At 32.2% G+C, this 13987-nt stretch overlaps 1 protein-coding gene across 12 annotated transcripts in view; it reads right to left on the bottom strand.

Annotated features, from left to right (window-relative positions):
• KMT2C (lysine methyltransferase 2C) overlaps positions 1–13987 on the bottom strand; it is a 337243-nt gene that overhangs the window by 115190 nt on the left and 208066 nt on the right. For all 12 annotated transcript variants that reach the window (XM_056799936.1, XM_056799944.1, XM_056799939.1 and 9 more), the window contains 4 exons: positions 11633–11749; positions 6613–6714; positions 6316–6420; positions 418–599 (listed from right to left, as the gene is read on the bottom strand). In XM_056799936.1, coding sequence (XP_056655914.1) covers positions 418–599; positions 6316–6420; positions 6613–6714; positions 11633–11749 — 506 coding nt within the window. The remainder of the gene's footprint in view (positions 1–417; positions 600–6315; positions 6421–6612; positions 6715–11632; positions 11750–13987) is intronic.

A 13987-nucleotide genomic window follows, 5' to 3' on the forward strand; every position in this document is an offset into this window, starting at 1 on the left:
GTGTCGGTGTTCATGCGCAGCGGCAAGACGTCGACGTCGCTCATCTTCAAAGGTGGCAGCGGCATGGTTAATGTGGGTTCGCCAGCTGCTTCTTTCAGAGGCAGCAAGTTCTAGTTGCTTTGGTGTACATGAGAATAAAAAGCCCAAAGAAGAAGGCCTTATACTCAATGGATGAATGAATCTCCAATGGAGAATTCATAAGAAGCAGGAAAAAAAAATTCACAAAAAGCTATGACTGGACTAAAATCATGGTGATATCAAAGATTTTTAAAAGAATTGAAATGCAATTGAAATCTTGACTTAATAAAAATAACCATTAAAGTATTTATTACTTAGTAAATGCAGTTATTTTTTAAAAGTGGTATGGAAACAGCAGAAAGGAAAAAAAAGTATTAATAAAATCTTAAAAAAATATACCATTTACACTTCCAGCCTCCTTTGGGAACAGTTTGCAATGGAGGATCCAGGCAGTAAGTGTGATAGCTTATGTCACAGTCATCACAAAGAAGAAGTCGTCCTGGATCAGTAGCCTTGCCACAAGCTTCACAAACTGTACATTCCAGACACCTCCAGCCTTTACTAAGTACGACTTTGGTGATCTGTAAAAAGTTATCAATTAATATCATTTTAAGACTTGCTCATAACTATATATATTCATAAATGCCACATACACTATGGTTATTTGATTGAAGAATTTAAATTAGGAACCACCTGAAAAAATGTTAAATATTTTCACTAAGCCAATGAAAATATGATACTTCTTCATTTGGAGGAAACATATTGAAATGCAAAATTTACAAAGGAAGAAGTGAAAAAGGCATGGTATACATTCCACTCTTATTTAGATTACATGCTCATTATATAACTGCTGACATTATATTAGGAAAAATCATTAAATTTCCTGATTAAGAAGATCATCTTCCTTATTTAAATTTTAACAGCCAACTTACACAGCTAAACACTCTTTTGATTAAAAAGTACTTTTGACCTGTACCAGTATGTGAATATCCATAAGATTTTTTTAGAGGTAACAAAGAAGACAATAATGTGTTATTGACTAGGAAATTTTAAACTAGAAAACTAGGAAGAACTTGAATTTGATATCAGTTACTATTGATACCTACTGGATGTGGATATTGACCGTCAATCAACTAATCTTAAGTTTCATCTCTCACTCAATGTTATTTCCTTATCCTCTTGCTACAAAACTTGTCATCCTTAGCCTGTAAAAATCTAACAAACAAAAATATTTTACTCTTTTTCTAATACTACTTTTTTTCTCTCAACTATTTTCCTCTCAATTTTTTAAGTGAAACTTCTATAAAGATCTGTCTAAACAAATTATCTCTACACATTTATCACTAATTCACCATTCATTTCGATATACTACCTCCAATTCTGACCAATTAACTGAAACTCATCTCTGTAAGATGTATAGTGGTAGTCTCTCGGTGACCAAGAATAACGATTGCCTTTATGCATTATCATCTACTGATGTACCCTTATGTGGCTTTGAAGTCCAAAGACTGAGGCGCAAAGTTTGTGGCACATGGGGCACGGGACACCAGTTGTTACGGGAGGTGCGGTTGTGGCCTGTAAGATGACTCTGAACTTAAAAGTACTATCTTTTCTCAGCTCTGATGTTCTTTGAATTTTTAAGTGCACTGGACACAACTAATTTTTCATTCATAATCACAATCTGGGAGGCTACCTAATCCAAGTTATCTGAGAAAAATATCCAATCCCCACTACAGCATTCTCAGCAAGTCTTCTTGGGAAGAACTGAGTATTGTTCAAGGTGGTCCATTTAACATTTGGATAAGTTGAATAAAAAGAGAAATTTTGCTCATATTGAGCAAAAAGTTTCCTCTGCAATTTATACTAATGGCTCCTATTACTCTGTATTGAAGCAAAGAAAGTTGACTAACTTCAACAAAAGAAGGCCATTCAAAGCCCTGTAGATTACCACCCCACCCTCTCATTGAAGTCATCAAAGTTATAGGACGAAGCATTTCAACTTCTTCCACCATTTGGTAAGAAAATGCTGGTCCAATATGTAATCACCAGCTGGAAAGTGTCCTTCCACAAATGTGTTGCCCTAAACTAAACACAAACCAAATGCATTTGGAAAAAGTAAAGTATAATGACACTTTTTCTTATAGATAATATGTAGTGTGTGGTCTACTAAAAGCCAGCTCATTTTTCTTCTTTCCTTTCCTACTTAAAAAAAAAACGAAAAGGACATGAGCTACTGACTAAACTATGACTCCTCTAATTTGTAAGTTTGTAAATGAGTTAAAAAATTACTCTGACAACAGTAAGACTGTATTTATTCATAGTACACTTATACTAAAATGGCCCTGACAGTCATATAGGTTAATTATCTTACCAAGCATTGTACAATTTAAAAGTTTACTAAAAATTCCACTGATGACTTTATATGAATCATTAATAAAAATGTAAAAGAATACATGGGCTAAGAAGTAATAATGTCTCCTTTCTGGATTTCCTAGATAGTGCTCTCCTGAGTGTACTTTCCTATTTATCCTTCCTGGGATGATTACTTCTATGTAGGGTTCCTCCTCTACACTGTCCTTGGATGGCTTCTTTTTCATCTGTGATAGGGGATACCCTGGAGTCTGCAGAGTAAATATAGAATTCCTTTTATTGTATTCATGACATTCTACAACCTAAAACAGCCATGCCTGCCTAATATTACTCTCCTCTATATATTCATGTTTTAGCTAAAAAAACAAAACTCTGTACCCAGAAGGTGAACTGCATATATATCTCTGTAACTTTGCTTAAGCTGTTGTACATGGTTGCACTACCATCACTAAACAGTTTTGCCTATTGAGTTCCTACTTATCTTTTAAAGTCTAATTAAAAAACCATCTCTTGCAGAAAGTATTTCCATGGTTCCTTCCTCCTAAATCATAACTAGGTAGCTAGATGGCATAGTGGATAGAAAGCCAGGCCTGGAATCAGGAAGACTTCTTGAACCCATATCTGGCCTTAGACACTTACTACTTGTATGATCCTGGGCTAATCATTGAACCTTGTTTGCCTTATCTGAAAGATGAGCTGGAAAAGGAAATGACAAACTACTCCAGTATCTTTGCCATAAAAACCCTAAATGGGATCACAATTGAACCTCAACAAAACCATGACAACAACTCGCACCTCCTCAGATGATGTATAATTTTCTTATATTGCCCTTTCAAGTAATATTGTACATTATAGGTGTTTTTTTTGTTTTACTCCAATACTAAAATTTAAGTTTTGAAGGCATGCTGCATAAACTTTATAATCCCTATGTCTCCCAGGATTATATACATGGTAAACATTTAATTAAAACCTCCTCTGTTAATTTCATGCAGGATAAGAGTTCCATTTTTCAACTAAATAAAGATTATACATATCTTAATTATCACCATGAATTCTAACTGTAAATGTTAACTAGGCTTCTTTACTATAATGCCTCTGACCACCAATAACTAAACATTTCTATAATTCAAATGATCTCCAAAGATTGTCACTATTTCTTTTATTAGTGTGAAAGGGAATTCTTTATTCTCTTTATCAATTTGGAGTTAACACTTTGTTAGCCATCAAGTAAGAGAATTTACTAGTCACTTAGTTAAAGAACAGAATTCACAAGTCGCTTGCTAAAATGAGTGATAACTCCAGAAACTCAAATCACCCCTAAAGTTGATACCCTCAGAACCCTATGAGAAAAGGTTGACACTTTCAGACGCCTATGATAAGAGTTGACACCTTCAGAGGTAAGAAGTGGATCCCACAGACACTGACCCTTTGGGCAGTGCTAGGCAATTTGGAAGCTGTGATTGGTTCCTGTGAAGAGGGGAAGGGACAAGAAATCACTATAAAAGAGAAAAGCCCTGAACTCCTTTGGCTGGAGAGTCTTTGCAAGCAGTTTTCTGGAGGTCGTTATCGTCATCTCTGGTAGGCATGTTTGACTGGTGAACTGCCTTTTGGGTGAGTGAGTAGTTGGTCTTCCTTTCCTGGTGTCTGGAGAGAGATTAGTTTTAGGAGAGGTCTTCTCTTCTTGGAGGAGGCCATGTAGGTGGAACTCCAGGGTTAATAAGTCCTGCTGGGCTGAGCCAAGAACTGGAGCAATATTTAGTGTGATAGGATAGACATCTTCTACCCTCATTTTGTATTTCTCTACTTTCATTCTTTCCACCTTTTTGTAAATAAAATCTGTTAGAAGTCATTTTGACTTGAATTATAATATTTTAAATTGGTGACCATAATATTATTTTAGAATTCTCACAAACTTAGTCAAACCCTTAATTTAATTCCTTACAATACCATATTGTAAACACTTGGTAAATGCTAATTGAGTTTATTATGAAAGTACTGGGGGGGGGGGGGGCTAGAGGGGGGAAATAGTTGGGTAGCTCAGTGGATTGAGAGCCAGGCTTAGAGATGGGAGGTCCTAGGTTCAAATCTGACCTCAGACACTTCCCAGCTGTATGACCCTGAGCAAGTGACTTAATCCCCATTGCCTAGCCCTTACCACTCTTCTACCTTGGAGCCAATACACAGTATTGGCTCCAAGACAGAAGGTAAGGGTTAAAAAAAAAAAAGGAAGTACTGTCAGATTTCATCTTCTTATCTCTGGTACAGTGTTTCACTTAGCAGGTACTTACTATTTAATTGAACTAAACATATTTTTTATTCTATTAGAAATAAAAGGCGATTAAAAAAATTGGCAGGCAAACTTCAATTGCCCAAAAGCTCTATGTAATACTCTCTCAGTGATACATGAGAAGCATAAATTTACTCTCACATCCCTAGTACTGTTATAAGGCTGACTGGAGACCAAATCAGCTTAGATGTTCTTAATTTAGTCCAGCAAATGACTGTTAAAAGACAAGACTTCAGAAACTGGATACTTGAAACAGCTATTAGATAGTTCATACCCTACAAGAATGTTTAAAAAATGTCTTTTCTAGTAAACTACTAGTGTATACCTTTCTTGTATAAAAATAAAAATTCTCTTAAGTTGTATATGTTAGAATGCTCATAGGTGAGTTTATAACTTTTAGCTGTATCTCAAAATTTTTATCTTGCCTCGTTATTAGAATGTCATATATAATTGGTTTTATATTTTTCTCTGAAAAAAATGCAAACTATTTTGCCTATATTTAGTTATATTATCTTTATTGAATATAATTTTATTAAATTGTGGTCCCATTAGTGAGAGAGATTTGTTGTTCTTCCATTCTTCCACAATACACATAGAATGCTATTAGATTATACAAGGTGATCATCTAATTAGTCAAGCAAACCAGAAGCTATAATCACAGATTATAGTTTACTTCAACAAAGTTGCACTTAAATTTAATAATGGATCAACTCAATTTCAAGAATAGGCTATATAACTTAATATTAATATTAATATATTAATATATAACTATATAACTTAATGTTAGATGCTAGGTTTATAATATAAAAATATCTATACATAAAGCCAGAATTCACCATTTATCTGTTTGGGAGTAGAGTAGGCAGAGGGTTTTCTAATTAGGGTGATTAAATATATATTCTAGCTTTCTACACTAGGAAATCTGAATAGGGTTTCATTTTTATAAAGTATGTGTTTTGCCCAGGGAACTTCAAGGAATAAGATTAACTTGGATAAATAAAATTAATTATTTCAATGGGAAAGGGGAAGAGGGAAGTTTGTCATTTGCATTAAAAAAACATTGCATTTCTGGTTTAATCTTAATCTACTTTTAAAGACAGTCATGGCTCTTAATAAATAAAAATATTTTATATCTTAAATTCTATACTAAATAGTTTATTATATTTCTTTTAAGTCATTCCATACCATTCAATTTAATTTTTCTTCAATCATATGACAAACTAAGAAATCCAAAATAATAATGAACTTTGCAGTTGTTTACAATTTTGGCAACCAACAGATAATTAAATCAATTAAAGCTTATGTCCATATAAAAATGAAAAGCCAACATATGTCATCCCTTTAAAGTAAAAGAAACATATATTTCATCCATATATTTTAAAAGATCTGATATTCAAACCAGTAGTGGGCTAAGAAGTTCATTTATGTTTACAGAATTCTGAACAGGTTAATTTCTATGGAGCACTGAATCCTATATAGCAACATTTAATTAAAGTCTTTGACAAGTAATATAAAAATAACATTAATAAAAATAATATTCAACAACTTAAACAAATTCCTGATTATGTTCTAAAAAAAGGTAAAACCTTTATGGTTTTTTTTTTTGTGTGTGTGAAGTTTTAAAACATAATATCACTCACCTTAATACTGACACAGTATGGATGGTAACACTGACCACACTGAGAACATGCAAGTAGCCTTCCTTCTGCCCCTTGGCCAAAGCTTCCACAAACTACACACATATCCTAAATTTAAACAAAAATTAAAATAAAATAAAAAAAACACACAATAAAAATTATTTTTTGCATAGTTATCTGACAAAAAATTTGCTTTGATTAAAACAGGAAAACAGTAAACTAAATTACTTTAAATAGAAAAAGATGTTTAATTAGGTAAAGATGCCACACACACACACCAAAAAAACAATAACCCCATACCTGATGTAAAGTAAATTTGTCACTGCTAGAAAACAGAACTACTGTGTTATGCATGGAATTTTCTTCTTCATCTTTACATGATAAAATATCCATAGAAGTGACCTATTAAAAATGAAATATTAGTTACATGACACATCACTAGATAGTTATACTCTTGAGAATATTCTCTAAAAGTGTAGATTGAATTAAAATTGCACCCAAAGCCAGAAAGCTGTATATTTTCTTTGCTTTTTTAAAAATAATATAAATTTCTTATTTTGAATATTTACATTTTATTCATGGACATTTACTTATATATAAGCTACTTAATTTTTTATATAGATATGCCAAGTATCCCTAAAATGTAATTTTAAATTACAATCCTGTGCTTCCTGATATATCAGAAAAAGTAACTGGATAAAATGGGGAAATTTAACAAATAAAAATTTTCTTTAAGAAAATTTGCCTATTAAACTTAATTAATTTAGAAATATGAGAGACTTGGGTTCTGAGCCTGTCTATTATTAGTCATGTGACCATAAGCTCATCATATTAACACCTAATGTTCAGTTTCCTCCTTTATATATAGGGATAATGCCTATGATAACTAGTTGCAGTTTCTAGTACTAAATGTGGCCAGGTTTAAAAAGTTATTTGCAAGCTCATTAGTCACTTATTCATCATTCATTATTATTCATGTGACTCATGACTCATTATACAAGGTCAGTAATTAATCTTTATGTTCTTGGGTCACTCCCATATTCCACTGTGATTTTAATACCAGCAAATTATCTAGTCCCTGATTTCTACTCTTGTTACATTCTGTTCCAAATTCAGCTTTAATAAAGCAGGTAAATAGACAAAAAGAAAATCTGCTAAATGCTGGGAATACTATTAAAGAGCAAGCAAATAGTTCCTGTCCTCAAAGAACTTAAATTCTAATGGGAGAAGAGAGCACAATCAAAGGGAGTTGAAGATGTAAAAAGGAATATTCATGGTATAGAAATACACAAAAGAAATGTTATAGAATGCTGTTGCTGAGAAAAGTAGATAGAACATGTGATTATCAAGAGCTAAACCTACAAAAAAACAATGATGATAGGGGAAAGGAGATAATTGGGGGTGGAGGATGGGAGAGGGAGGAAGAGGGAAGATAGCCAGAAAGGTGAAATGCTATTGGTGAGCTTACTAATGTTCTGGAATCCCTCTCAAACTCATCATATTCACTCATTGCCAAAATATCGGGGTAAAAAGTCTCTATTCAATTTCTGGTCCCTTGTTTCAGAATTTTTAATGTCATGAATAAACCAGAAGACAGTTACTTGATTACCACAATATAAATGTCTAGTAAATACCTAAAGGTGAGGCCGAGGCCTCAATCCCCTCTTCTCTCATTCGTGGATTTTATATCTCTCCTTTGGCACTAATTCCTTCCCTTTGCATATTCAGAAGATTTTTAATCATAAGAAAATGTTGTTACCATTAAACTTCCCTTGCATTTACAGCTAAACTTGCAAGAAAAAAAAAATCTAGTTTTGATAGCCAGTAGCTCAGTGGATTGATTACAGATCCTGAAGTCAGGAAGACCCATCTTCTTGAGTTCAAATCTCAAACACTTAATTGCTGCAATTTATTTTATAAATAGAAAACAATTATTTTGAGAAGATGTATATGTTGTTTAGAAATTCATCTCAAGGATGTTTTTTCTTAGACATCAAACATTTGAAATCTGAAGGAAAGGTAAGAATGTTAGCTTTTGTTTGTCAGAACGTAAGGAAATGTGGGTAATCATCATAAACAGATTTTGAATAATATTGGGGTCAAAATTCGAAGTAGAATGGAGTATGGAATCAGAGCATGTTAGGGATGAATGAGACCCTCTAAAAGGCTACAATGTGTAGCCCGCTTAGATTTAAGTGAAAAAAAAATATGTGTCTCTGAGAGGGAAAGGAACATAAATAAGGTTAAGATATCAATTAGGAAGTGTTCTAAATCTCTTATAATCAGAGAAATGCAAAAGCAAAACAATTTTGAGGTACCAGCTCATACCTAGCAGATTGGCTAACATGACAGCAAAGGAAAGTAATAAATGTTTGAGGGGATGTGACAAAATTGGGACATTAATGCATTGCTGATGGAGTTGGGAATTAATCCAGCCATTTTGGAAGGCAATTTGGAACTATGCCCAAAGGGCGCTAAAAGACTGTCTGCCCTATGACCCAGCCATAGCACTGCTGAGTTTGTACCCTTAAAGAGATCATAAGGAAAAAGACTTGTACAAGAATATTCATAGCTGCGCTCTTTGTGGTGGCAAAAAAATTGGAAAATGAGGGGATGCCCTTCAATTGGAGAATGGCTGAACAAATTGTGGCATATGTTAGTGATGGAATACTATTGTGCTCAAAGGAATAATGAACCAGAAGAATTCTATGGGAACTAGAACAACCTCCAAGAATTGACGCAGAGTGAAAGGAGCAGAACCAGGAGAATTCGGAGGGACTTATGAGAAAGAAAATTATCCACATTCAGAGGAAGAACTGTGGGAATAGAAACACAGAAGAAAAACAACTGCTCGATCACAAGGGTCAAAGGGGATGTGACTGGAGATATAAACTCTATATGATCACCCGAGTGCAAATATTAATGGTATAGAAATGGGTCTTGATCAATGACACATGTAAAACTCAGAGGAATTGCATGTCGGCTATGGGATGCTGGGGGGAAGGCAGAGAAAGAACATGAATCTTGTAACCATGGGAAAATATTCTAAATTAAATAAAATTTTCAAAAAAATAAATAAAATAAAATAAAATAAAATAAAATAAAATAAAATAAAATAAAATAAAATAAAAAGGTATAAAATAAACTTAACATGGAACTTAAAAAATAACCAAGATATCAGTTAGGGAGAAAGAAGGTAATAGAAACCAGAAAATAATTCTGATTGGGCTCTTTTTTCCAATAAACAAAATACAGTCTCAAATGGGGTAATTTTTTTAAGGGGCAACTAAATTCAAAGATATCAACAAAGATGATTATAATCACAAAAATAACCAAACAAATAAATTCCCTACCAATCCCAACTTATTTATGAAATTCATCTCCAATTACCACTAGACCTGGCTTGTACACAGTATAGAAATCAAATACCTTGGGCTAAAAAAACATTCATTTCACTCATTTGAGGACAAGTGCTAAGCAAACATTGCTAAAGGGCATTTTCTAGGTATCATTTTTATCATATTTATCTAAACTTATTTTTTTTGAGCCATCAAAGAAATGATCAAGATCTGGAGGTACCTCAAGAATACTAGGCACTCTTACCAATACTTGAGGTTCAACACATTGATATTACACTGATAAATTCTGGCCACAAAGAACAGAGAAGGCATAGCGGGGGACAGGAAGATATATAACGAAGAAAAGTAAGGCTTTCCATACAACCCACCCTCCAAAATGATACATTATTTCATACAGCATAGGAGTAAATATCAATAACATGGAAAGTATTTATAAAGTGTGCAACATCAAGATATAAAGAAATGAAAGCTGAGAAATACTGGTGGAATGTATAAAGGCCTTAGAATCGGGAAAACTTGATTGAAAAACCTAGCCTCAGAACTTAATGTGAACTATGTGGTAATTAATTTCACTTCTCTGTATCTTAATTCCTACATATATAAAATAAAATGGTTTGATTAGATAAAATTAAGGATTTAACCATTTATTTTAATAAGACTCAAAAATACTTATTTCTCAATTCTTCTTTACAATAAACAATAACCCAAGTAGTTGGGACAAAAGAGCTGTCAGTTTAGAAAAGATAAAAAATGAGTAATAAAATAAGAAATATAATTGAAGAAGGGTAAAGAGTAAAGGTAATGATGAACCTATATTATATCTGAGTGAAAACAGGTATGTATGGGCATAACCATTTGGTTTTCTTGCAACATTATATCTTCTACACTTTATTATTTAGTATATTCTGGGTGCCCAGTTGAAGAAGGAGAAGAGCAAAGAAAACCACAATAATTTCAAAAGATATATGGACAGGCTACATATTAATCTATTTTTTCCTACAAATTCAAGCAGTCTAATGAATGGGATGCTTTCAAGAAATATGGCTGCTAATCATTTGTAATTCTTTTGAATACTATTGAATGTTTGAATACTTCATAATCTTTAAACACATAAGAGAAAATGGCTGTCTTCTAAGTTTTAGTTCCTTATTTATCATAGATATGACATCACATTTAGATAATGCCAATTTATTTTACTTTCTTCTAGTTTCACTGATTTTGTTCTGACTAAAAAATTCAGTTTTTTGAAATGAAATTTTTACTTTATTGTTTGAACTTATAATTTTTGTTTAATTAAAAATTAAAGATAAATACAAATTAACATGACTCAAATCTAAGTGGTTTCCCTCCATTGATAATTTCCAGTTATTCTTTTATATATATTTGTTGGTATATTGTCTCACTCATTAGATTGAATTTCTTGACAATTTATAATGAACTTTTCTTTGTAACCTCAATATTTAGCATAGTGGCTGGCAAATAATGGACACAATAAAAAATTATTGATTTACTAGTAGAAAATACAACAAAAATGAAGCAAAACTGAATTCAAATAAAATAGAATACAATGAGCAAGCTTGGTTCAATAGCAGTGACAAGAAGGGGTACTTCATCATTTTTTTCCTGAAGTAAAGGATTAAATACAATAGGATACTTTATATACAATGTCAGACTCTTGCAAAACTTTGGTTCAATGCCATTTACTTTACGTTATTACTCAACATTCCTTCTCAAAATCTAGCACAATGCCCTTTACACAGGAGAGACATTACATCAAAATTATTTTAAAGTGGGGGAAGGGAAAGTAGGGGAAAAGATTGAATCGAAGTATACAGTTTTAAACATCATTTTTAGCATATGAGCCAATTTTTATTGGCTTTGAATAAATGCTAAATGATTTGGTATAGACAAAAATAATGGCATAATTGTTAGTACAACAAATAAAAAATAATTAATCTTACCCCTGGAAGAACAAGAGCTCCAATCCCACTTTTGAGTTTGGATCTACCTCGCCCGCCTCGTCCTGAAAGTCCTGCACCCCGTGGTCTTCTTTTCCCAGGAAATCCAGATCCACGACCCTAGTAAATAAAACATTTAAATCAATTGTCTATAATTATTAACAAAGAATGTGACTATAAAACCAATCACATATTTTTAAATTACCAACATTATTTTATTAATAATATTACTTCCAAACAGCAGTCACATGACCTTTTCATATAGTGGAGGGTAAAAGGTACAAACTAGAAAATTTAAGTTTAACAAAACTATTCAGCATCTATACTTTCTTTTATTAAAAATAAATGGCAAAACCCCATAGGTTTTCTCTTCACATTCAACTGATTATATATCCACACAAAAAGAGATAAGTAAATACCAAACAACCATGACTAAAATGAGTAGAGTCAATAAAATTTAAAATGTAAAGAATATAAATTTAAATCAAGCAAATAACTAAAGAAAAAAAAATCTCTATTCCATTAAGGATTTTTGTAGACAGAATGTTGTGCCTATTGTAAAAGGAATGTAATAATTTCATCTACTCAGACTGAGTCTGTACCAGTCATTCAGTGATGTATGAGGGCAGCTGGATGGCCCAATGGACAGATAGATACCTGGCCTGTAGTGAGGGAAGAAACATCCTTATCAGTTCAAATCTTATCTCAGGTAGATAATTTTACTAGCTATGTGACCCTGAACAATTCACTTAACCCCATTTACCTTAGGTCCTGATCTAGAAAATTAGTTGGAGGAAAAAAACAACAAACTACTTCACTATATTTACCAAGAAATCCTCAAGTAAGAGTCGGACATGATGGAAACATCTTGAACAAATTTGTTATGATCGCAATGGAAGTAAAATGATTTCTAGCAGCTTCATATTCAGAAAAAAATTTCATGTAAAATATATTTATCAGTATATAATTACTTAGTTTAGTTTAATTCTAATAAATATGATCCAACATCAAATTATTAAATGGCTTCTACACTTCCCTATGGTCTTATTTACTTATGCTTACAGGATGGGTAGTTTAAAAAACAAATGCTACTGAAATGAGTTATTTTGTTCATATTTCTCATAAAATATTTAATTTAAAAAGTATTTCAAAAAGATATTTTTGGAACCAGTGGCAAATTCAATGATTATCTAATAGCTTTGCTTTTACCCAATACTTTATTAACAGTTGCCAAAAGTAGCTTTTTTCTTCATAGATCTTGAAATTTATAACTATCCTAATAAGTTCTTATATTGCTTTTCCTTACAGTCAAAGAGATAGATTTTCATAATAAGAAAGCAAACCAGTTGAACCAGATTTATCTAGCCCTTAATGAATGCCTAAATTAAATAGATTTTCTGTAACCTATAACCAGAATGTGTATGTGTGTGTGTGTTTGGGGGGGGGGGGGGGGGGTTTGAGGTGGACAGAAAAGGTCTTACATTCTCAAGGTCATAAGAATAAAATACCAAAACTTTGAGCAGTACTTGTATTCTGTTGAGCTTACTCTGAAGCAGAATAAACAAAAAGACTCTCTAGATTGAGGTATATTAGTGTCCACATGAGCAGCAGAAACTGCACTATGGCTCATAATCTTAATTTTGAACAATGGCCTACATATGTGAGAAAATTTTGAAAAGGGTCTCTAAAATGCCTATGGTGCTTAACAATTTATAAATCTTTGATTATAAATCCTAATGTTGTAGCTAGATTCTTCTTTTTTTCTGTTTTAACAGACTTTTAAAAGAATTTGATTCAAGTAGTATTTTAATATTTTCTTTATATTAAGAAAACATAATAAACAAATATGAAAAACAAAATAATAAAACTGAAATATTAGCATGGAAAGGTAAAAATTTTAAATATTTCATAATTTGAGGCCCATGTTGTAATTGGAATGATAGTAAGATTTTATAATAAATTTTTTTTTGGTATGTTTTACTATCATTTCATTTTATTTTAAGAATATAAAAATACTAAAAATAACAAACAACAGTTACACCCTCAAAAGAGGAATGGGTAAATTTGTTACCAAAATGTGAAATTTATTATAACTCGAAGCAGTTCTTTTCAAAATGTTAATTATATTATGGTCAAGACAATTCTAAAATGTCTATCTCTCACAAATATTCCAATAATTACTGTGAAGATTAAATTGTTAACCCCTGTCTATTTTTAGATTTTAATCACCAAAAGTATAAACCCCCTACTTAAAACGTGAGTACGGAAATCTGCCCATTTTTAGATCTAATCAATGAAAGTGTAAATAGCCCACTTAATGATTAAGTGGGAGGTCTGTGACCCACATGTGCAACAGTG

The sequence above is a fragment of the Monodelphis domestica genome, chromosome 5 (assembly GCF_027887165.1).
Source record: "Monodelphis domestica isolate mMonDom1 chromosome 5, mMonDom1.pri, whole genome shotgun sequence".
Lineage (NCBI taxonomy): Eukaryota > Metazoa > Chordata > Mammalia > Didelphimorphia > Didelphidae > Monodelphis > Monodelphis domestica.